The sequence below is a fragment of the Penicillium angulare genome (genome assembly GCF_028827245.1).
Source record: "Penicillium angulare strain IBT 27051 chromosome Unknown utg000002l_segment0_segment0, whole genome shotgun sequence".
NCBI lineage: Eukaryota > Fungi > Ascomycota > Eurotiomycetes > Eurotiales > Aspergillaceae > Penicillium > Penicillium angulare.
Genome location: NW_026623161.1, coordinates 1,259,036 through 1,283,235, shown reverse-complemented (window position 1 = coordinate 1,283,235; position 24,200 = coordinate 1,259,036). Strand labels below are relative to the sequence as shown.

Below are 24,200 nucleotides of genomic sequence, written 5' to 3'. Positions count from 1 at the left end.
ATCTGGTTGGTTTGCTTGTCTTGTATGGTATATTGAGGCGTTTTATTTTCTGGGCTGGCGCTTTGTGGTTTGGAGTCGTTTCTTGAGGAGATACCCCGTATGGCAGCAAGTCATATCATTATTGAAAACATTGAATGCATCTAGTCTCAATGCACGCTTTTGAAGTATGCTTGTAATGGTATATATAATGCATTTGTAAAGATCAATCCAAACTCCGCCCAATGTATTTCAAGCATTTCATCACTTCATCTCGGAAGTCGTTGTAGACCGCGTCTCGAATTTGGCATTCGTCCTCGCTTCTTCTGCTTGCCTTAAAGGTTCCCATGATGTTGTCTCAACAGTTAAGCCATCCGCACACCTAAAGCAGAATATGAAAAAAATCAGCACTGTTCCGGCGAACAACAATCGAGTCCTCAGCTTGACTCACTTTCGGAACAGCCGCACGATAGGCTTACAGACAACTTGGCCTGGTTGTGGGAGCGCCTCCTGTGGCGGGTTACAGGAGTATTGTGTCATTTCTAGCAATGGGCATTCATTCAACTCAATTTGCGTGCCTTTGCGCTTCTTTTCGATGAAGTTGCGGCGCACGATGTTAACGTGGTCGGGGAGCGTATCTGCGGAGAAAACGGGGACGAGCGGTGCCATAGTGCTGCTATGGATGGGGTGGTAACTGCAGTCGCGATTGGGATAGCCTGGTATTCAGCTTCCAATGGAATTCGAGTAGATTGTGTAGTTTGTGAAGCTCGGTTGCGCTGGATTAGGTGCTCGTATGTTGTTGCGGGCTGGAGCAGAGAAAGTTCTTGGGGTCCCGAGGTTGCTTTATCGCGGTTCCGCCTGGATCTCCGATTTGATTACTTCCTCGTTCTTTTCAATGTCTGATATGCCATTGCCCTCTTCTTTCACAAAGTAGTACTATTAGCTGGACTCTGTTATATTATTGTACTGGTGGCTTTTCTTCTTATCGCGCTTATTGCGTTTTGTCATAGAGGCATGCGTGATCCATGACTTTGAGGGCTGTTCGCAATGGCTGCCAGCTTAGGTGCGACGTCGCTGGAGAATGTGCACCATGAGGGACTGAACGAGGTTTGTTTTTGACTCGGTCGCATTTATTGAAACTATTAATGGGATGCTAACTTGTGTTATAGCTCCTGCGTGACCTCGCAAATGTCTATCCCAGTGATGACTTTCGAGGACCTTCACTGGGTGTCCCGATGCTTGATGCGCTGGTAAATGTTTTCATGTTGAGAACCCATGGTCCTGTGCCTGAGAGCCAGCATCAAGACTTGAATGACCAAGTCCAGGTCCAGACTGTGCTACAGGAGCAAGAACCGGATCAACAGGCGTTTGAATCGGATGACGAGGAAATGCTCCTAGCCGATCAATTTGACCAGGAAACAGCCTTGCCCGATGACCAGGCAGCCCATTTCAATCCTTTATTCTCTGGCTCGGCTTACAGAAACAAAAGACCGATACCCGTGGTCGAGATTTCAAGCAGTCTCTCGGCTGCTGGAAAATCACAGTTACTGTATCATTTAACTGCCCTTGCAGTATTACCTCGAGAGTATGGCCGAATTCCTATCGGGGGACAAGATGCAGCTGCTATTTTCATTGATGCCGATGATCGTTTTGATGTACAGAGACTACAGATGATAGCTCGAGGGATTATGCAAAAAGCACTGAAGTCCTTTCAAGCCCAGGAAGAGCAGGAATCAGAGACTGCAGCGGTATCTACCGATGACATTGAGGCTGTGATCATTTCTGCTTTGAAGCACGTTCATGTTTTCCGACCACAGTCCTCATTCGCTCTCATTGCTACGCTTTCGAATCTTGATACATGCTTATATGACGTTTCTCGTCATTATTCTGCATCGCGTCCCATTCAAATGCTGGCTATTGATAGCGTGACGGCATTCTTCTGGCAAGATAAATTGCGCGATAATCTCGCACGTGCAGAGGAATTAGGACTCCCAAATGAAGAAATTGATAAACTTCGTGATCAGATGAAAAGCTTTCATTTCGTTGATCTGTATGCTGAGATTGTTCGAGAGTTGAAGCGCTTACAGGCTCTATTCGGGTGCAATGTTGTCTATACCACGACAGTATCTGGGGCTCGTCCGATTAAAAAGGCTACTGATCAGGATGATCCGTTGGGACCATATGATCTACCTCCTTCTCGAACGCCGGCACTTCGATCTGCACTCCCGGCGCCGTGGGGAACGTTCCCGGTTTTACGACTGGTTGTGCAGCGAGATCCGGTCCGTTCATTTCCGCCCTCTATGAGTGCGCATGATGCGAAGAAGGATGCGAGTATGAGACAGAGTGCTGTTTCTCAGGGTAAGTTCTCGGCTTATGTTAATGCTTGGGGACGGGAGGAGTGGCCTCGTCGTGTGATAGATGGATTGAAGCCGTATAATGATGGGAGTTTTGCATTTTATGTTCGAGAGCATGCGATTGAGATACCCCTGCCTGAGCAATGATACCGAGGATGAATGAAACTGGACCTTGTATAGATGTTATCTATGTCTTTGATATATATAGGTATGCATATGTTTGTTGTCTATTGTTGAATCCATATACGGCAGCATCCGAGATGTATGTATAAACAGCCAAATAATCAACTAAACAGTTTTCCAATGGCCTCCACTGTCGTATTTCCTCCACTAAAGACAATTCCAACATCCCATCCTTCCTCTCCACCCTGTTCCTGTACACGCCTTCTAAAGTCCTCATCGAAAAGACAAACAGCCAATCCAACAACAGCACTCGGTTCCACAACAACCTTCATCCGCTCAACCACCAACTTCATCGCAGCCTTAATCTGCTCCTCAGATACAGAAAACACTCCCTCCACCTTCCTCTTATCAGAAATAACCTCCCAATTCAACACTCCTACCGGCGTGCGTAACCCATCCGCAATAGTCAATGTAGAAACCTTTTCAACTCGCTTACCCTCTCCTAATCCTCGACGACAATCATCTCCACCCTGGAAACTAGGCTCAGCACCAAATACCCGCGTAGTCTTATCTGAGAAGTATGTTGCGACTCCTGCGTTTAATCCACCTCCACCAACAGGCGTGATGACTGCGTCTAGACTCTTGGTTGACTTCTCGGTATACTGTGCTTCCAGTTCTAGGGCCGTTGTTCCTTGGCCGCAGATGATGTTGAAATCGTCGTATGGTGGGATTAGGATGGCGTTTGTTTTGGACTGGATCTCTGCTACGACTGCTTCGCGCTCGATGCTCGTCGAGCCGCTGAATACGACTTCTGCGCCGTGGGAGCGGGTTCCTGCTATCTTGGATGGTGTGCTTATTTTCGGCATGACGATGAATGCGGGGATATTGAGGGTTGAGGCTGCTAATGCGAGGGCTTGTGCGTGGTTCCCTGTGTATTACTTGTTATTAGCCTTGTCCTCTTAATAACATCCAGATATTGTTCTCAATTCCTGCTCTGCTTGCTATTACCAAACCGTGAATGGGAAGAACCGTACCGGAACTATGTGTGATAACTCCCCGCTTTTTCACCTCTTCTTCGCCCCGCTCCTCGATCAATCGTAGTAAAGCATGGTGGGCACCGCGTGCCTTGAATGCGCCAATGCGCTGTAGGTTCTCGCATTTGAAATGGAAGCGGAGGTGTGGGGTTGCTGGTGCTTGGCCCTCGAATGGTGTGCCAACTAGTGCTGAAGCTGTTTGTGGAGTTGAGGCGATCTTGTCAAGAGTTGCGCAGGTGAGGAGCGGGGTGAGATGGATGTATGGCTTTATGAGTTCGTGGGCGGCTCGGATGGCGGCTGGTGTGAGAGATTGGGCTTGCTCGGCTGCGGTCGCGGTAGACATGGTTGGTTTCTTTGTGCTGTGTCAGCTTAGAAGGTATTGAGTACGTATAGAATGGAGATTGGGAGGTGGTGTGGAGGAGGGGAAGTTGGGGTCCCGGATTTTTGTCCGCTGGGTGGTGGAGGTTCGGAGTTACACCGATTTGACTGATACGGGGATATTCGATGAATTGCTTCTTTTCCTTCTTTTTGCTTCTGTCGAGGTATACGAGATGAGATGACTACGATCTTAAGATGGAACATGGAGATGATTGGAGAGAACTTGGAATCGGCAGTGCCGCAAATGATATTTTCGTATACCCGAAGAGCCCAAAAACAAGGTCATAGTACATTCATAACTTTTTTCATCCAATCTCCCTTGCGGGTATCACAACATTATTTAAAACAAAGAGAGAGCTTATTTCTGGTTCTCGGGGCGGAGAGAGCGGACGGCCTTACCGGCGCGCCAGATCTCGAGCTCACGGATCTCCTCCATCTCCTTCTCGTACTTCTCACGGTAATCCTTCTGGCCGTTGTAGTCGAGGGAGCGCTGGGTCTCGGTACCGTCACGGACGGAGTCGTAGAGCTCGTTGAAGAGGGGCTTCAGGTTGTCCTTGAAGCGGCTGGACCAGTCAATGGCACCACGGCGGGCAGTGGTGGAGCAGGCAGCGTACATCCAGTCCATACCGTTGCCACCAATGAGGGGGTAGAGAGACTGGGTAGCCTCCTCGACGGTCTCGTTGAAGGCCTCGGAGGGGGAGTGGCCACGCTCACGGAGAACCTCGTACTGAGCGAGGAACATGCCGTGGATACCACCCATGAGGCAACCACGCTCACCATAGAGGTCAGAGTAGACCTCCTTCTCGAAGGTGGTCTCGTAGAGGTAGCCGGAACCGACGGCAACACCCATGGCGATGGCCTTCTCCTTAGCCTGGCCGGTGACGTCCTGGAAGACGGCAATGGAGGAGTTGATACCACGGCCCTCACGGAAGAGAGTGCGGACGGTACGGCCGGAACCCTTGGGGGCAACGAGAATGACATCAACATCGGTGGGGACATCGACCTTGGTGAGGTCCTTGAAGACGGGGGAGAAACCGTGAGAGAAGTAGAGGGTCTTGCCCTTGGTGAGGAGGGGCTTGATGGTGGGCCAAGTCTCAGACTGGGCGGCATCGGAGAGAAGGTTCATGACGACGGTACCCTTCTCAATGGCGGTGGTGACATCGAACAGGTTCTTGCCGGGGACCCAGCCATCCTGGATGGCCTCCTTCCAGGAAGCACCATCCTTTCGGACACCGACGATGACGTTGAGGCCCTGGTCACGGAGGTTAAGACCCTGACCGTGACCCTGGGAACCGTAACCGATGAGAGCAAGGGTGTCGTTCTTGAAGAACTCGTGGAGCTTCTCACGGGGCCAATCGGCACGCTCGTAGACAACCTCCTTGTGGCCGGCGAAGTCCATAGTCTTGAGACCACGGACGGGGGTCATGGGGGCAATGGCACGGGGGACCACCTTGGCCAGAGCAGGCCGGGGAAGGGCGGCGTTCACAATGGAGCGAGGAGCGGCCACACGGCCGACACGGGCCATGCGGAGAGCACGGGGAAGACCACGGGAAGCCATTGTGGATGGAATTGGGATTGGGGAGTGGAGAGTTGAAGAGAAGATGAACTTGAGAGGGGAAGAGGGTGGGAATTCTGGGAGTTTTAAATGCAAGCAGGCTGGGGGGTGGAAAAGCTCTTTCTCCACTCTAACTGGGAGTCATCGCACGTGATCTTCGGAGAAGTGCTGTTGCTCCCCGGTCCGACACCGGGGGTCTTCTGATTGGCTAGAGGGGCCGGTTGACCGCACGCAGACACTGGAGTCGGTGACGATCTAGGTTGATCCGGTAACGTTGACTACGTACTAGAATGAAGATCCCCAGAAGTTGTCAATTGGTGGAGGTGATTGGTTCACCTTGTATGTATTATATTTATATTGAACTGAATTCGGTAGCGGAGATCTCATGGAGGTGGGAAACTGGTGATGATGTGGCTTCCTCTAGTTGTTTTCTGGTTTTAGATGACTATGAAGTTTATTGCGAATAATGGATCAATGGACGAGCAGTGGAGTCACGGTGAGGCATTCATTATCAACGCAAATATAAATGCAAACGAGCATTAGTAGTAGATAGTATCACTAGTACAGTTGATGCTAGGGACATACTATCTAGTAGATCCATGCCAGTGACACATACTATAGTCAACGCTGTCAAAAATCCCATCTTTGACTCAAAATAGACAATCTTATATTTCAATTGACAGTTAAAAGATTGAATTTTTATCTAGATCCAGTTGTTGCTCAGGCCGGAATAATATCAGGTATATTCTATATTAGGACAATGCTGGGTAGATGCGATTGAGTAGGCCTCGGGTATAGGTAGAAAAATCATGCACAGACGAATGCGTATAAGGGTATATAGAACTTGGAGAGTAGCCTAGGGTAATTCAGCCCTGAAGAAGACATAGTAGGAGTATACTTCTCTATATACTTGAATTTTACCATGCTTCCTCAAGAGTGGTCTAACTGACTATAGTAGTAAAGACCGATCCCGCTATAATACGAGTATATCTGACCTCGAGCCCCCCCAAATACAATTTATACGAGATCTAACCATGGCTCGGCCAATCTATACTTCTCCCACCCGTTATCTCCTCCGAGTCACCTGGTAGTCCAATAGCACTGCTCCAATTGACCCAACTTGATGCTAGACTTCTCAAGTCGGTGAGGTTGGGAGCGCCAGTTACTTCTTGGGTACTTCTTGGGCTCAAAAATAACACAGAAAATTTCCCGACAGCCTAGAGCCTTGAGATTTCCAGCAGATACAAATAATAGACAGCATTTTGCATTTCAGTCCACTGTGACTGTTCTTCGTTGATTTTCTTCCTATTCCTGCCTGAGGTGTCGACCTCCACTTCAGCTCAACCCCACGAAAACCAAAGAACCAAAGAACCGACACTCGCTTCTCCAGCTCCAACCATCCCCTCCATCTTGTTTGTTTTTCGGATGCGCCACCGTACCATGTCTATACGATGAGCTTCTTCTCATTCGGTGACCTCCCCGCCATTAAAACGCGCAAGGCTCTTATCCTACTCGACTTCCAAAATGACTTCGTGCGCTCGTCTGGAACATTGCACATCCCCAATACCCCCGAGATCCTCGAGACTTTACCTGGCCTGGCAGCTGCATTTCGAAAAGTTGGCGATGTGATCTGGGTGCGATCAAAATACGAGTCAGCACAGTCACTTTCCGACTGGAACTTTGGCGATCGCATCGTCTTGGAAAATGAGCCTCCTAAGCGCCATGCTATACCCAAGTCAGACGTGATTGAGGTTGGGTCGGATCGCGATACTCCAGAGCCAGTCGACCCAGAGGCATTCTTATCGGGCCAATCTCCTACCTGTTGTGCTTCCAATACTTCTGGTTTTCAGTTCCCCGCCCCCATTCTCGCCGCTATCGACCTCGAGCAGGACACCGTACTGGACAAAACTGCATACTCTGCGTTGGAGTCGAATGATCTTGTACTTTCGTTTCGAACAAGATTTGTGACTGAGGTCTTTCTATGTGGCTCCTTATCGAATATCTCCGTTTACGCTACTGCTTTAGACGCCGTCCGAAATGGGTTCTCCGTTACTCTGATCGAGGATTGCCTCGGGTACCGCGAGTTTGGGCGCCATCGCGAGGCCATGCGCCGCATGGCGGATATACTGGGTGCAACCGGGCTTTCTGCACAAGAGTTGTACCAGGAGTTGGATTGGGCGGAGACAGACGCTATTGCTCAGGGTGTACCGCAGCCCAAACGACCTGCCGGCGCGTCGCTCGGTCTCGAAAGTGTGATGGACACCCTGGGAGTCGCTGCGGAGGAATCGCCACCTGAAGATATACCCGGTGATAATGACGAAGACCCAGATGCAAGCATTAGTTTGACAGAGATTGCCTCTCTTACTCGATTACATCGAACTGCTGCCGGTGCTGCTAGGGTCCCTGCTGATACCAAGAAACAAGTTCGGGTTCGTGTGCGCCGACCCAAACGGCGAGAGGCACCTCCCGACGCTGGCGTTGGGACGAATGATGCTCCTTCGAAGTCTCCTCCCCCCCCGGACACTGCCGGCAAGGCTGACCCCAACACAAATGCTGCTACGTCAAAGCCGCCCTCAGAGACTGGCCAACCTACTGGTTCTGGTATCGGAGAAGGAGATTCGCGCCTCGTTCCAAAACTTGATATTCCACAAGACACATTTGAACGCATTAGAGAGGAAGTCGCTTGGCAAAAGATGTATCATTTATCTGGTCAAGTCCCTCGATTGGTTGCGGTACAGGGTCACATACAACCTGATGGCTCTATTCCAATCTATCGACACCCTGCTGATGAATCCCCACCTCTAAAAAAATTCACATCTGCTGTGGACGAAGTTCGATCAACAGTTGAGGAGATTTTGGGCCACCCTCTGAATCATGTTTTAATCCAACTATACCGAGATGGCCAAGACAACATCTCTGAGCATTCAGACAAGACTTTGGACATTGTTCGAGGCTCTTTTATATGCAATGTCAGCTTGGGCGCGCAACGTGTCATGGTACTTCGCACAAAAACCTCCGCTGAAGTACAAGCAGACGGAGAATCGGGCCGCACTACCCAACGCGTGCCACTTCCTCATCGTTCACTTTTTATTTTAGGCGAAAAAACAAACATGCGCTGGTTGCATGGTATTCGGCCAGATAAACGCCCTGAGAACACCAAAACCCCCGAAGAAAAGGCATATGGGGGTGAACGTATCTCTTTGACTTTCAGACACATCGGCACATATCTACACCCGCTTGCTAATTTGATTTGGGGTCAAGGCGCCGTTCACAAGCTTCAAGCAAATGCGCACGCAACGATTCATGGTGACCCTGAAAAGACGGAATCATTGATCCGCGCATTCGGTCAAGAAAACCGTTCCTCTGAGTTTGACTGGAATGCAGTCTATGGTTCCGGTTTCGATGTCGTCAATTTTGTTACCGCCTCATTAGTACGATTGACGTTAAGTGGGGACCTGGTGGCAGACCTAAGGGTTCGCCTCGGCTTGAGTGAAAACGGATATCGATACGAGATCACAGATAAGCAGAAAGCGGACATTGACATAACCAAAGGAGAGAAACTGCCCGCGTATGTTGATCCTCATGGGTCGACTGTTCATGGCGATTTGGCTATCTTGAAACACCTAGCCTCTCAACCCCCTGAGAATGCACGACCTGGAGTTGATGTACTCAAGGGTGGGACCCATCTCTCCTGGACTGAAGACTTGCTGGAGGACTGGCGTGATCATCATGAAAATAATCCTGGAATTGCATTTTCCGGCGGCCTTCGACATTGGGAGCGGTCCCTCGAGGGTCAACATTATCTGGGAGGGACGGTATTTGGAATTGATGATTGTGGGCTTTGGCCAGTCCTGCAAGAAATAGTACAGACTCAAGGGCCTTTCAGTGCTCGATTCACCAACTTGAATCAGTATTACCTACGCGTTGAAAAAAGAGGCATCGTTCGTGCCATTTTAGACGAGTCTAAGCCAGAGTGACGGCCCTGAGCTGCGACTCTCTGTTATGACATTTGGCTGCAACACCCATCCTGTTATTTATTGTAGCTATGGACATATTACGAATTATCATGAAACCCAATCACAATCAATGAAATTTAAGTCAACTGATATCCTGTGATATTTCACAGCGCGTGGTAGCTAAAAACTACCGAACTTCTTTCTGCACTGCTATCTACACTCTTATAGACATTCGCCCGGAAAACTAGTGGTGTTCAAAGTACTCTCCAATGCAACACCTCCACAGACAACAGCCTTGAAAAATGCCTGAGCGACCACCAATGCGCCCGCAGGACTGGTATGAGTATGATCAAGCGGGTAATACGAGTTCACAACGTCTGATCCAAGAGACTCAAAGATGTTCGCAACATACGCTCCATGATCCACATAAGCGACGCCTGCTGCCTCCGCTGCTATCTGAGCGTACCCAACGAACCTCGACGGCGTATAAACGAACGATCCCGTCTCCCAAGGGTTATCAGGCGTCTGGCTCGAGATAAGCACCTTCGCTCCAAGTTCCGTGAACGTGTTTGCGGCATTCTCCAGGTATGCAGGGAACGTGAGGATAGTCTCGTTCGTTCCATCATAGACCGAGTAACATATCTCACTGCCTGTCCCAGAGCAATCGGTGCGTCCGTTATCTGTTGGCGTGAGGGAACCACCGTCGTTGTGGCCGAATTCGATGATTACCCAGTCACCCGATTTGACTTCGTCGGCAATGGTCGTGAACCGGCCGTCGCGAGTGAATGAGCGGGCGCTACGACCTGCTATGGCTTGGTTCGAGATACTCCATGTTGTGTAGGGTGAGACATATTGCCCCCATCCTGAGCAGGTTAGCTTCTGTGTTTTCTTTCGATGATGAGGGAAAAGCTGAGTTTACCATTTGTACCAGTGCCACCCCCACCACTAGCCATGGTGGAGTCACCAGCTAGATAGATCGTGCTCGCAAGAGCAGTCGAAGCAAAGGATAATACTGTGGCGGCCTTCATGATGGAAATCAATGTGGATTATAACAATTATCAAATGGATAGAATTCGAGGTATCACTGTAAAACTAGCCATGCAGCGATGCAGACACGCCTTTTATAATCACTTAACTCTACACCTACACATAACTTACCGGAGATATACCCTTCTTAGATTCGGCGAAAGCCCCATATAGATCTGACGAAATTGTATGTCGCTGTCATCCGACTCACGGACGTTCAGAATAGCGGAAAAATATCAAGTAGCTTGCAGGTGGGGTACATTAGTGCCAGAAGCAAAACCAGTGCCACCTGCAGATCGGCGCCCCTAGCCCTTAGTTTGATTCATGGACTATGTTTCTGCGACATTTACGGTGCAGTCCCTTGCGTGACGATCATTTCTTGTATTAGGTTGATTGATTCCTTCAGCCCTTGGGGTCTAGCTTGATTTTGAAACTTGTTGTGTTTCGTGACTGGATGGATAATTTAAGTGCATTTCTCCACACTTTGAAGCTGCAGAAGTTCCGATGTCATGTAATATGAGCTTTGGGTGATGGTTGGAATTATGATGGCATTAAGTTGGAATTTGAATTATGGGGGGGGCTGGGGGTAATAAATTGACCATTTAAGTTGGACGTGTTGTTGTTTCTCACCGTCATATTGTGATGTTTGAGTTGATAATGTCAGGAACAGAAAAGTAGAAACTTGTATGGAGATCTTGTGTATGATTTAGATAGCTCTGGAGTTGAGATAAAAATTGAAAACAAATGTAATATGCACATGTTATGGGAAGACAGCCGGAATATTAAAACAAACTATAGTAGAAGCAGACATTAAACAAAAACTGTGCAACTATTCACCCCCAACAGCAATTAAAACCTCATTCTTCAAAAACAGTTATGCTACCTGTTCCAAGATATGCTTGAATAGCTCATCCGAGTTAGGTCCTACCGGGTTAGCCAAAACCAGTGCCTGTTCAATATCATCCGGAGGATAGATAAGTTTCTGATTGATATGGCACTTGACCTTCTTCGCAAGATCACCCGTTAACTTGACTTCCTTCTCCCACCCTCCAGCAATGACAGCACCCCATGAACCAAGATCAAGACAGCAATTATAAGCTGCCTGCTCATAATCTATCAGCGGCTCACCAAGAAGATCCGCAGCAGCATTATGTCCAGACACCCGGCCAAGCTGAAGGGCATGTTGACAGGACATCAAAGCGTAATGGCCCTTCGAATCAGCTAGTGCAGAGGCAGCATCACCAGTGGCAAATACATTCTCGACTGACGAAACTCGTAGATGCTTATCTACCCGGAGACGATTGAAAGAGTCCTTTTCGCTAGGAATTTGCTGAGTCAAAGGTGTTGCGCGTACACCGGCTGTCCAAATTGCTGTATTCGTTGCGATCTTCTCGCCGGATGCGAGAGTTATGCTATCAGCGTCGATTTCTGTCACGGCTGATCCGAGTTTTAGCTCGATACCGAGGTCGGAAAGAGCTTTTAGGATGACGGGTCGAGGACCGGGTCCAAGATCGGGTCCAACTTGGTCTGCGTTACCGACTAGGATGATTCGTGCGTTTTTGATATGATTTACTCGCTTTGGAAGCTCGGTAGAGAGTTCGATGCCTGTGAAACCGGCACCGCATACCACGATGGTACTACTAGAGGGTGTTGGGGATGTGGAAGCAAGGCTCTGAAGATGGGAGTCAAGCTTATTCGCTGATTCCAAAGAATCGATGTTAAACGCATGTTGTTCGATGCCGGTGATTGCTCTTGGGTGCACGACAGAGCTTCCAGCAGCTAAGATGAGGCGATCATAGCTGATTGTCGACTCGATGCCTTCGTTGGATCGAACATGGATGGTGTTTTTCTCAGTGTTGATGTTTTCTGCAGTTCCTTGAACATATTTTACTCCTGAGGCATTGAAGATGGGACCGAGTGGGTGGATCATCTCGGATGGCTTGGCCTCGTAGAGTCGTGGACGCATGGTCAATGTTGGTCCGGGTGCGACGACTAGGATTTCTAGATTGTCTTCTTGATTTGTAAGGGTCGCAAGTCGTTTGGCTGATAAGGCACTCCAGACTCCGGCGAAGCCAGCGCCGATAATGACTATTTTCTTCGCCATTATATTTTGGAGAGTTGATGGATTCTTGATTGGATATGTTGAGAATGATATGAAGACTGGAATGAGAACTGGTGATCTTATATATAGATGAGGTTTTATACAAAGGTGATTTTTAATGGTCTGTGGCAATTCGGCATCTCAATAATTTTTGATAAACCCGCAATGCCGATGATAATCATTCTGCGGCTATTCATGCATAAAAGTTAAGTTCTGGGGGGATAACCGGATTCCCGAGTACCCGCATCCCGACTGATTGATCTTCATTAGGACTGTAGTATGTGATTTTGTGCCACATTTTTGGGCAAGAAAAGGGCGGAAGGGATTTCGGGAGAAAGTATGTTTAACATGAGTGATGGTAATGATATGAAGCTATCTGAGGCTAAGACTTTCACTGCATCCTCAAGTACTTCAGGGCTGCAGTCGACATGTTGGTGTAGAATTTACCCGTATTGATTGGACAGGAAAGGAACTGGACCCACATTATTTTGCTAAATAGCCCATGCAAGATCCTATCCTTTACATGAAAAAAAAAAGTGCCTCAAAACTTGAGCGTGATGTATCATCATGGTTTCCATTTAGCGCATGAATGTACTATATATTGGTTATTCAAGCTCTAGATGTCAAAGAAACCTTCATTATAATTGCCGCAGTTACATCGAAGCCTAACGTACCGCCGGGCTGTCGTTGGTCTGTGTTTTTGTCCGCGGGTTACTTTGATCCTCATTGTTTACATTGCTTACTACAGAGGTCCCATCTGTGCAACGGATTCCGTAATATCACGCTGCACCGTCCACACTCTGTTCAGAGGGAACAAATCTTGGAGATAATTGGCCTTTTGCAATCTTGAAGCGCCGATATATTAGTAACTTATGAGGGGTTGTTCAAGCTTTCAGTGCACAACGCGACCGAGCCGAATGTAGAGTTTGCTGTGATAAGCGGCGAATTCCCGGGTTTAAAGAGTCACTGCATGCATATCCTGTAGAAATGACAACACTCCAGAATCTTGATACCACTAGAATCATTCTTATAATCCTGATTATAGAGACCTGAGGTGAGACTTACCGGCGCCATGTTGATGAGATGTATAGATGATGTGGCTTGTCGGAGAGGATTGATGTTGTGTAAGGTTCCTGTCTTTGTGTATACTTTTGCGTCAAGGCGTTCAGTGTTTCCGTTAAAAGAAAGGATGTTCGAGTTCTTCAAGAAAGAAGTAGAATGAAGATGATAAAAAAAGAGTTTTGAACAATTTATACTTCTCCGTGATCTTCGATGGATGTGGTTTTTGAATATTAGCTATATTAATAAAAACACGTCGAAAAGTATGTATTGAGCCGACCTCTATATCTTGGGATCCGTGTTATTTTCGAACCCTAATCAGCTTTTCAAGACAAGGAGGTTGATCGAAATGTTTCATCAGTCTGTGCCAGCAGAAGTCGTGAACTGAAAGGATGTTGTATGCGTCTAAATGAATAAAACGTAATGCAATTTTGATACGCCACGTACCAAGATGTGATGGGAGCTCTGTGGTCGCTCCGAAGGTTCGAACTGCCAAAGAAGGTCAAGTCAATCTATGTTTCATTCTAGAAAAGTCCCCTTTAAATGGTCAAAACTGACGGTCGCGTAGACTTTCTCTTGGATCACACCAAGCGCACAAAAGGTAGTGATCGAGAGCTCCTTCCATCTTAGCGATAACAGCTATTAGAGGTAATCGTATTAAATTATGAGAAGCTGCGGCGGTTTATTGATTTCTTGACGGTCATAATCTCTTGGGGGATAGTAAAACAGTGCCGCGAATCACGGAGTAAACATTATACTATGCCCGTCAACGTTGCATCATCATACCCCCGTTATAGAACCAATCTTTACACTTCATTTCAGTCAACATCATAGCTTTCAGTCCTGCACAGTTATCTATCCAATGATATATCTCGATTAATTGGGCGGATAAGCACCATCATAAGGCAACACCTCATTCTTCTCAACCCAAATCCTCTCCTCGGCACTCTTGAAAGGTGGTGGAATCAAACTATTAATCTTCCAAAGTCGTCTCTCAGTCTCATCAACATGGTACTCAAAGTCGTACCCCCTGTCCAGCAAATGAGGTTTCACAATAGCGTCAAGACGAGACGTAGTACGGAGGTACGCGGCATTCTCATCAGGTACATGGACCGCGACGTGATTGATGACCACGCGAACAAATGGTTTTTCAGTGGTAGTCTTTGTCTTCCCGCCAATAAACACGTCGGCGTTGTCCATCCTATGGAATTGAGTTACCACGTAGAAGGCTGGTAGACCGAGGTCCTCGGTGTACATCTTTGTGATGTCTTCTGCGAAGGCTTGCTTGGATGCATTATCCTGGAATGTGCCGGCGGGGTGGTATATCTGCCAGAGGGGCATTGTGGCGTTGAAGATTGTAGATTATAGATAAGGTTGTGGAAGCGAGATTGGATTTGAGTGAACTCTGGATCCATTTCGACTTTATAACTCTCCATCTCATCAGCTCAACCGACTCCCTGTCATGTCACAGAATTGTTACATCCCGTTGCCCGAGCAAGATCGGAGTTCATAATAATCAGTTTTCTTTTTCGCAAGACAAGGTAAGTATAATTGAAAGAGCTATCGGATGAATACCACAGCGAACGAAGACATGGTTCATTCTTATTGATGTTTTCGAATTTGTGGGTGCACAGTGGTATGTCTAGATGTTGGTGTCCGAGCATGACCAATGGTGATTTTCCGATTATTCAACATGCATAATTATTCAGCATCAATGATTAGTTATTCAACATTAATGATTATTCAACATTTAATTTTATGATGATTCAAGGACTTTGCCATCTTACAAGCCAAGTGCTTCTAAAAGATGACGAAAAAGCCACTTGCCACATTTCGCGATCAATTCAAATTGGAACAGCGACGAAACGCGAATGTTGGTAATCATGCAATTTGTCACGGTCATGGATTTTTCCAATCCCAAGGTATAAGTTCTTGTTGTAGACCGGATTAAAGGACACAATTCAAACCAAACAAGCAAGCTTCTCAAGTCTCAATTAAGAAACTAAATTTTCAAATAACAACCTACAACCAATAACCAACAATCACCATGTCTAAGTCTCTGGTCTTCATCACCGGTGCGACCGGATTCATCGGAGCTCACGTCGTCTTTGCAACATTGAGAGCCGGATACCGGGTTCGACTGGCAATTCGCAAAGCCGAGCAAGAAGCTGGCCTCAGGGAGCGGTATGCCGAGTTCAACAGCGATATCGAGATAGCCGTTATTCCGGATCTATCCAACATTGATAGTCTGAAGGCTGCACTCCATGATGTCGACTATGTCTACCACATTGCCTCTCCCATGCCGGGAAGTGGTGATGATTTGGAGCGTGACTATGTGATCCCAGCTGTCAAAGCTACCCTGTCAATGCTCAATGCCGCATTAGCACACCCGAAAATCCAGAAGGTGGTCATCGTGTCTTCTCTTCTCTCACTCACACCTCCCGATGCTCTGATCTCCAACGTGGCTGTCGCAAAGGGTAAACTCTCTTGATTCAAAGTTAATCAACTCCGTCCTTATACTAACAATAAAATACAGAAAACACCGGTGAAGTGATCTACGTCGACCCAGAAATGAAGTTCGGAGAAGGCTTTGCAGGCCACGGAATACGATACGCCGTGTCCAAGATCAAAGCTCACCAGGCAACTCGTGACTTCCTGAAGACCGAAAACCCGCACTACAAGATCTTCACTCTGCACCCGTCTTTCGTACTCGGTGAAGACCTCAACCAGAAGACTGCTGCCGGGCTTACTGGAATGAACAATTTCTTCTATAACTCCTTCCGCAGTGAACAGCCCTTGATCGGTAACGTGTGGGTGCATGTTCGTGATGTGGCCGATGCCCACGTGAAGGCTTTGCAAGCGGATGCTGCAAACGGTACGGAATTTTTGATTTCGCACCCTGCCAACTCTTGGGAAGAAGCTGGGAAGTATGTTCAGGAGAATTATCCTTCTCTGGGATCCAAGTTGCAGCCTCCGTTCACTGGAAACTGGGAGGTTTATCCCACCGCTGCTGAGAAGATTCTTGGTATCAAGTGGCGCTCGCCCGAGACCATTATTGACAGTGTTGTGAAACAGCAGTTGGAACTTCAGGCTCAGGAGGCGACTGCATAGAATTTGCCGGAGCTTTAGATTTCTAAATCCTTTGATGTAATCATGGTTCTAACTTGACGTTTAACGTTTGGAATTTAATATTAATATTTGCATTTATTGAACGATCGGTGTGAAGAACTGAGATAAACCCTAGTAACAGTATATAGTCCAAGAAGTTTTCGTTATTATTATAGCACCTGGGCTTCAAACACAAGCAAAAAGGAGTTAAGGGCGAGTGCTGCTTCACGGAAAGTGTCCCACTTAAGAGCACTTGGCGGTCTTCGTTGCAGTCGCTGTCACAGTTGTCGTTGTGCTGTTAATCTTGGTGGAGGTAGAAGTAGCACGCTCGGTAATAGTGACAGAGGGACTATTAGTCACAGTTACGGTCTTGATAACAGTTCTGGTAGTGGCTGGGATAGTGCTGGTACTCTTGACAGTAGTAGTCTTGGTGGTGGTCACAGTAGACTCAGGAAGTGAAAGAGTGCTCTTCACAGTGGTGGTCTTTAGACTAGTAGTAGTTGTTGTGGAGCCCGGAAGTGTAACAGTTGTGGCCTTCTCGACTGCGGAGGTGACAGTACTTGTGACAGTTGATGCCTTCAGAGTGGTAGCCTTGCCAACAGATGTAGTATCAACAATAGTGACAGTGGAGGTAACGGCTGGGATAGTAGTAGCCGAGACCTTAGTTGCGACAGATGTGATAGTGTCTGTGATAGTTGAAGCCTTAACGGAGGCTGTCTTTGTGGCGACAGAGGTGACATAGTCTGTCGCGCTGGGGAGCTTTGTGGTGGTAGTCTTGAGCACAACATCGACGTCAGTAGTATAGGCTGTCACAGTGACAATGACATCCCGGGGCAATATATCACGTTTGAACTTTCTGAGCGTGGCGTCGCAGCTGACAGTTGTCGTTGTAGTCTTAGTAGCTGTCTTTGTGGATGATGAGGTAACTGTTTCGGTCGTGGCCTTGGTGCTGATAGTAATTGTTCCACCAGTGCCAGTGGTCACTGTTGTAGTAGACGTTGTCGTGGTCCCCTTGGCGCTGGTGGTATTAATACTAGTGGTTGTAGCTGTCTCCGTGTTGGTAACAGTAGACACCTTAACGGTGACAGTTGATGTCGCAGAAATGGTGCTCTTGACAGTGCTTGTGGCCGCCTTGCCAGTAACAGTTACAGTGTCTGTAGATGTGGACTTGTCTGTCATAGTGACGGTCTTAGCATCGGGGGTGATTGTTGTACCGACATCAACTGTGACCACTGAGGTCTTAGTAGTTGTCGTAGTGGGCTCGGTAATTGTGTCCATGCTAGTGATCGTTGACTTCTCAGTTGTAGTCTTTGTAACAGCATCGGGGGTGATTGTCACAGTAATGGTGGATTTGACAGTTGAGGTCTTATCAGTTGGTGTGACGGTAGACAGAATGTCGGATGTCGACGTAGTCTTCACAGTAACTATATCTGTGACAGTATCTGTGACAACTGTACTTGAAGTAAGGGTAGAGGAAGCAGTAGAAATGGCAGCAGAAGAAATAACGGTAGACGTGGTGGTGTCAGGAACAAATGGTGTGCCATCAACGTGGGTGAAGTCAATCCAAGAAGTAGTGGCAAAGAAGTTGGCCAGCTCAAACTGAACAACTCCAGTGTCATTGAGCTGGGTCGTGAATGAAGCACGGCTAGCTGTACTAGAGCCAGGGCCATAGTTGCCATACTCAGCGAAAGCAACACCATCGGTGTTCGGACTAGAGGACGACCACTGGTTCCATCCAGCAGCCTCAACACAGGAGTCAAGGTAAGAGTCAATGTACGCAACACGGGCATAAGAGTTCCATGGTCTACCGAGGGAGATCTTTGACATAGTTCCTGCACCAGTGGAAGGAACAATGGTACATTGGTCAAAAACAAGTCCTCCGGCGGTTGTGCTGGTGGAGCGCTTGTCTGCTGTCAGGTTGATATCATCCTCGTTAGGAGAGATGGTTGTGTTTAGAAAATAAGCAGCACCACTGCCCCAGATCATGTCGATATTGCCCTCAACATAACCATTTGACATCCAGAGGTATCCGTTGATAAGCAAGGCATCTTGATTACCTTTAACTTGACAACCGTAGAGACTAGCATACTTGCTTGACTTTACAGCAAATCCAAGAGTTGCGATATCTTTTGCTGTGCCATTGTTATTGACGAAGTTGATGTTGATGGCTTCAAAGTAGTTGCCGGTAGCATAAACAGTTGCACCATCGGAGTTAGACTCATCTGCCTGAGTATCGATGCCGTGGTTGTACTGGATAGTGACCTGGTTGCTGTTGTAATCATAAGTGGAGTCCGAGTATCCGACCAAAACAACAGATCCAGACTTGCTGATAACCAACTGTTCTTCGTATGTTCCAGGGTAAATGAAGATCGTGGGTGTTATCTTTGATGAGGTAGGAATGGCGTCAAGGGCACTTTGGATGGTGTCGTAGGTAGTGGTGTTTGATCCCAGACTGGTTTTGGATACAATGTAGGCACCATTGGGAGGAGTTGTTCCATCATAGGCGGCACTGGCTGTGGCACTAGATGTAGCGGTTGCTGTCGCTGTTGCAGTGGATACGGCACTGACTCCAGATACACTGGTCGGCGTGTCAATGGAGTCCCAATATGTCATATCGATCCAATCGGTAGAGTCCATGACAGTCTCCAAAGAGTATGTATCCTCGCTGAGAAGAGTGGCATAGCCAAAAGCCTCACGAGCGGCCTCGTTATTTTCCCAGTTGCCAGGTCCAGAGTTATTGAATTCAGCAAATGTGATATAATCCGTACGGGGATCAGTGGTAGACCAGACCTTCCATCCAGATGGGTTGACCACATCGGTCATATAAGAGTTCTTGATCACAACCAGTGCATATTCGGAATAAGGACGTCCAAGGTAAACAGTCTCTGTGAGGTCTACTGTGGCATCGGCAGCAGCAGTAAACAATGTTTGATCAAAGATGTATCCACCGATCGCACTGGACGAAGCCCTGCTCTGTGCGGTCATTGCCGACTTGGCCCTCTTCGCACCAATTGTACATCCCTTGAAATAGGCCTTCGAGTAGCCCCAGATAAAGTCGATGGCACCCTCAATATACGACGATTCGTAGTATTGATATCCGGTTGTGGCTCCAGTTAGTAAAGTGTCCTGCCAACCCTGGAGGTAGACGCCATAGAACGCAATATGGTTACCGTAGATAGAAGCGGCTAACGTGACATATGAAGATTCTGAGCCGTCAAGATTTTCAGAGTTGACAATGTTCACATTGTAGAAAGCAATCTGGGTGGAGGCAGTAGAGACAGTTGCAGTCTCAGCATCGGAGTGGCCGGTTGGGAGAGGGGAAACAGAAAGTCCTCGGGAGAAGGTGACTGTGACCTTATTATCGGCATAGCTTTGGCCTGGGTTTCCAGTGGTGTACCCAATAATCATGACTGGGCCATCTCGGTCAATCGAGGGCACCTGCTCGTCATAGGTTCCAGCATACATAAAAATCACCTGGGTCGAGCTGTCATCTGGGAGAGAATCCAGAGCATCGGTAAGGTTTCTGTAAGCTCCATCAACAGTGCCAGAGACATCAACTAAAACGGCTCCCGTAGGAGGAAACGTACCGCTTGTAGGGTGAGCCCAAGTGGCCGTCGCAGTAGAAGAAGTGGTTGAAGTCGATGTGGAATTGGTGTTGGATGTAGTGGATGGAGCCGTTGTGGTAGAATCTCCAGTCAAGCTGTAAGATGGGATGTAACCATAGGCAGCCATGTCAAGCCAAGAGGTATCACCAATCCAGTTAGTGAGAGTATAGGTCTCGGCCTCAGTGGCAGTCAGGTTTGTAGCAAATGAGGCACGGCTACTAGACCAGCTACTAGGTCCGGTATTGTTGAACTCTCCGAAGGTGACATAGTCGGTTTGAGGAGAGCTAGTCGACCAGATGTGCCAGCCAGCTAGGTTGATGTGCTTATCCAGGTATGAGTTCATGTAGACGACAATACTGTATTCGGAGTAAGGCCTGCCGAGCCAAGTATCCTGATAAGTGCTACCATATGTGGACGTGTAGGTAACAAGGCAATTGTCAAATACGTAGCCGCCCGTGGCAGTTGCAGAAGAACGACTCATTGCCGCAATGCTAGCACCGGCAGTGTTCGCAGCAATGACGGACTGGTAGAAGTATGCAGTTGAGAATCCCCAAATGTAGTCAACGGAACCCTCCACGTAACAGTTGGAAAATACCTGTGTGCCCTTGTTGGCCAGAAGAGTATCTTGATAACCAATGAAGGAGCATCCGTATGCTTGAACATTGCCATAGAAATCAGCAGCTAGAGCAGCAGTGTTGGATGTCTGAGGGTAGGTATTCTGGAAATTGATGTTGTAAAGAGCTAATCCCTTTCCATCACTGTTCTTGGCATTAACGACTGGGGTAGTCTCATCCTCGCCAGCACTTGTCAAGACACCATTAGAGTAATCAACAGTGACAGTGTTCTGAGTGTAGTCATTCTCAAAGTCAGTTTCACCACGGATGATTGTCAACCCCTTACGAGTCACAGAGATTTGCTCGTTGTATGTACCAGCCTTGACGTAGATGGTGTATTCGTTGCTGTCACTAGGGAGAGCCGCGATCGCAGCAGTGATGTTCTTGTAAGGCCCAACATTCTTATCCACTACATAGGTGGATGAGGCCAGAGCGGCAGATGAAGTTGTGCTAGTGGACGAAGAGGTGGCACTCGGGGCAGTCGAGGTAGTAGCAGCAGCGGTAGTCAAAGTTGTCGCAGCTGCTGTACTTGAAGAAACGGATGTTGATGTTGCTATGGCATCTGCACTCTCGATGGCATCAAGAACCGAGGAGTCGACCCAGCTAACATCGGAGGACGCGTAAGAGGGGTAAGCCGCGGCGAAAACAGCAGACATGCTGTAGTCCGATACCTCTGAGGAATCCAAAACAGACATGTACGTAGCTCGAGAAGCCGCGTTGTTGGCATAATCCCCCAAGCCAGTATTGGCATACTCTGCAAAAAGGTTGTAGCCATCCTGGGAGCTAGTGTCAACATGCGCGCCGCTGGCAGCAATGAGGCTTCCTAGGGCAGAGTTGCGGTAGAGGACAACAGTACCAGCCCCATTCGCCGCAGCCAGGTACACATTTTTGTTAGATACCCCCGACTTCTGAGCGACAGTAACGTGATCGAAGACAACAGTGGAGTTGTAGAGAACCGATGTGGAGGTGTAAGTAGTGCCCTTCATGTAGGTAATAAGGGCAGAACTATCAACAGGCACGATGTCGGTCTTGTAAACGTAGACACTGGCGGAACCATAGATGACCTTGTCGAGGGCTTCGATATAAGAATTGGCCACCACACCGAGACCCACGCTAGCCGTAATTCCCAAAGATCCAGTTGAAACTATTTGACAGTCATAGAACGCGTATTGGTTTCCCTTCAGGATCATTGCTCCGTAGGCAGATCCGGTATTCAAGAAGTTGATATTCTTGAAGCTCACTTGTTTGACATTATTGTTGATAGTCAGGACAGTGACATCATTGGTTATGGTAACTTCATTGCTGGAATAATCATCTTCATTGCCGCTTTGACCAATGACAGTCACAGTGGGGGTTGCCGAGATGGTGACCGTCTGGGTGTAGGTGCCTGAAGAGACCGTGACGGTGGGAATTCCGTTACTTTGAGCGTATGCGATGGCATCGCCAATGGCGGTGAATTGACCACTGCCATCTGCGGCAACGGTAACAGCAGTGGAGGAAGCTTCTTTGAAGTTAGCAAAGATCTGTAATTTTAAATAAGCCTTAGGGGCTAACTCACTGGGAGAAGCTGTCGTAGAAGTTGAACTGGACATAGAAGTTGAACTGGACGTAGAAGTTGAACTGGACGTAGAAGTTGAAGTTGAAACGCACTCGCACTCGGATTCGGACGAGACCGTACTAGTAGTCGTTGCAACTGTGGACACGGGTGTCGCAGCTGCTACAGTTAGACCAGCGAAGGCCAGAACAGGGAGAAGGCGCATCCTGACAAGCCTATGGAGGCACTTGGAACGACCACCTGCAGGTATCAGACCTGGACAATTGATTGTCTCTACCGGTGCTGTTCTGGCAAGATCAAGGAGCCAATGTTATAAATTTAAAACCACGCTACTGCTACTAGTAGATCAGCAGGGTTATATAGTTCAAAAACGCCGCTACAAGAAGAGGGGAATTTTGCCTCCAATGAGATACTATCATAGAATTTCAAAGAGGCTTGCTATTTCCACCATATTTGCTCCTCGCTGGCATAAATACCCGAGGATATCCATAAATGCAAGGAACAACAAGCTTTTCAGGCCGAGCCATACAAAATGGGTTCTGGACGATTCCAGACCCATGGCATTGGAATATCGAGGCGGGATAGAAGCTGAACGATAGCCGCGTACGTTGATCGTGGCAACGGCTTTGTCCGTGATGTCTGATCTGACCAATTCACTGCCAGCCGGTCGATCTCCATACGCGACTCCACCCACCCGATTCAGGACATCTCCGAGCCTCAAAGATCTTATTTCGCTATTCCTGGCTGCAAAATTGCGCCACATGGTGGCCCTCCTGTTGCTGTATTTCGATAGTGGCTGGTTCGAGAGGAAAAAGCCGAGCCAATAAACGATAAATGATCCTATTTGATAGATGACGGGCGGCCAGAGATGAGAACGTGACAAAAGCCGAATTACAGCCGGTTTATTATTAATTTTGAGCCCTGTGTAGTACAAAGTCTAGCATCATCGCAAATTTCACATGGCTCTACGAGGTACTGCGTAGAGAGGTACATGTTACCCGCCTTTAAAGATAAGGGGGGAAACTCAAACATCCACCCACAGATTGTGTTCGAGTGCACGTTAAATACTCCGTATGGCTGGAAAATATTCTGCGACGGATTAAACCACGAATAAAAGCCGTGGAGTGGTGCAGCGTCCCTAGTGAAGCTAATTAGATAGTTAACGGAAGAAATTATGCCGCTAGGCAATTTTCCACCAAAAGCCTGAGGTTTCCACGTGGCGCGGGGCTTATCAGGAACGTGAAGTCAATGAAGGAAATATAAGCCGAAATATGGCTCCACTCGGATCCAGGTGCGCCTATATCGAGATTTTCCCAGATGGGGGCGCTTAGCAATACGGTTCGGCAACTTTTTCTACGTGCCCTAAGGAACTTACCGGCCCCATGGTAAGCCAGAGACATTTTGTTTCCGTCCAGGCAGGGTGCCTGATTGGGTTTTGTAGACAATGACCTCTTCAAGATAAGTGATCAAGACTTAAACCACATGGTAGATTTGCTGTAATATGCTGGGATAGTACTGAACCATTGGATTCCCGAGTCCCTGCACCATTGCGGCCGAACTAAACTTAGCCGTGCTAGGTGGCGAAGGTCGGGCTCAGAGGAATTTTGGAACCCCGTACTGATTTCACCAAGATTATGTTTGAGATGACAATAGAAACTTTGTAACCGAAAGAGATTGGATATGTCTCAAAGAGTCGTGTCCAGATGATGACCGGTATATTGGGTCTTGAATTGAATACTCAACCACATGCTGAGGT

General features: G+C 47.8%; 10 protein-coding genes across 10 annotated transcripts; 3 read left to right on the top strand and 7 right to left on the bottom strand.

The window, feature by feature from the left end:
- Positions 1-240: 240 nt before the first annotated feature.
- Positions 241-645, bottom strand: N7478_001947 (uncharacterized protein; the record flags this gene model as incomplete). Its single annotated transcript, XM_056918161.1, has 2 exons — positions 241-358; positions 428-645. The coding sequence occupies 2 exons, from the start codon at positions 643-645 to the stop codon at positions 241-243; spliced, it is 336 nt and encodes a 111-aa protein (XP_056783772.1).
- A 378-nt stretch (positions 646-1,023) lies between these two features.
- N7478_001946 (putative Rad51 family DNA repair protein) lies at positions 1,024-2,477 on the top strand (the record flags this gene model as incomplete). The annotated part of the gene is made up of 2 exons (XM_056918160.1): positions 1,024-1,083; positions 1,146-2,477. The coding sequence occupies 2 exons, from the start codon at positions 1,024-1,026 to the stop codon at positions 2,475-2,477; spliced, it is 1,392 nt and encodes a 463-aa protein (XP_056783771.1).
- Positions 2,478-2,614: 137 nt separating this feature from the next.
- Positions 2,615-3,830, bottom strand: N7478_001945 (threonine/serine dehydratase; the record flags this gene model as incomplete). The annotated part of the gene is made up of 2 exons (XM_056918159.1): positions 2,615-3,381; positions 3,488-3,830. The coding sequence occupies 2 exons, from the start codon at positions 3,828-3,830 to the stop codon at positions 2,615-2,617; spliced, it is 1,110 nt and encodes a 369-aa protein (XP_056783770.1).
- Positions 3,831-4,223: 393 nt separating this feature from the next.
- On the bottom strand, positions 4,224-5,423 carry N7478_001944 (Ketol-acid reductoisomerase; the record flags this gene model as incomplete). The annotated part of the gene is made up of 1 exon (XM_056918158.1): positions 4,224-5,423. The coding sequence occupies one exon, from the start codon at positions 5,421-5,423 to the stop codon at positions 4,224-4,226; it is 1,200 nt and encodes a 399-aa protein (XP_056783769.1).
- Positions 5,424-6,871: 1,448 nt separating this feature from the next.
- N7478_001943 (isochorismatase family protein family) lies at positions 6,872-9,397 on the top strand (the record flags this gene model as incomplete). The annotated part of the gene is made up of 1 exon (XM_056918157.1): positions 6,872-9,397. One exon carries the CDS (start codon positions 6,872-6,874, stop codon positions 9,395-9,397), a length of 2,526 nt encoding a protein of 841 aa, XP_056783768.1.
- Positions 9,398-9,598: 201 nt separating this feature from the next.
- Positions 9,599-10,404, bottom strand: N7478_001942 (rhamnogalacturonan acetylesterase RgaE; the record flags this gene model as incomplete). Its single annotated transcript, XM_056918156.1, has 2 exons — positions 9,599-10,239; positions 10,296-10,404. The coding sequence occupies 2 exons, from the start codon at positions 10,402-10,404 to the stop codon at positions 9,599-9,601; spliced, it is 750 nt and encodes a 249-aa protein (XP_056783767.1).
- Positions 10,405-11,276: 872 nt separating this feature from the next.
- Positions 11,277-12,506, bottom strand: N7478_001941 (NAD(P)/FAD-dependent oxidoreductase; the record flags this gene model as incomplete). Its single annotated transcript, XM_056918155.1, has 1 exon — positions 11,277-12,506. The coding sequence occupies one exon, from the start codon at positions 12,504-12,506 to the stop codon at positions 11,277-11,279; it is 1,230 nt and encodes a 409-aa protein (XP_056783766.1).
- Positions 12,507-14,438: 1,932 nt separating this feature from the next.
- On the bottom strand, positions 14,439-14,903 carry N7478_001940 (tautomerase family protein; the record flags this gene model as incomplete). The annotated part of the gene is made up of 1 exon (XM_056918154.1): positions 14,439-14,903. One exon carries the CDS (start codon positions 14,901-14,903, stop codon positions 14,439-14,441), a length of 465 nt encoding a protein of 154 aa, XP_056783765.1.
- A 706-nt stretch (positions 14,904-15,609) lies between these two features.
- On the top strand, positions 15,610-16,673 carry N7478_001939 (NAD(P)-binding protein; the record flags this gene model as incomplete). Its single annotated transcript, XM_056918153.1, has 2 exons — positions 15,610-16,039; positions 16,099-16,673. 2 exons carry the CDS (start codon positions 15,610-15,612, stop codon positions 16,671-16,673), a joined length of 1,005 nt encoding a protein of 334 aa, XP_056783764.1.
- A 240-nt stretch (positions 16,674-16,913) lies between these two features.
- N7478_001938 (putative pectin methylesterase) lies at positions 16,914-22,649 on the bottom strand (the record flags this gene model as incomplete). Its single annotated transcript, XM_056918152.1, has 2 exons — positions 16,914-22,446; positions 22,540-22,649. The coding sequence occupies 2 exons, from the start codon at positions 22,647-22,649 to the stop codon at positions 16,914-16,916; spliced, it is 5,643 nt and encodes a 1,880-aa protein (XP_056783763.1).
- Positions 22,650-24,200: the final 1,551 nt, after the last annotated feature.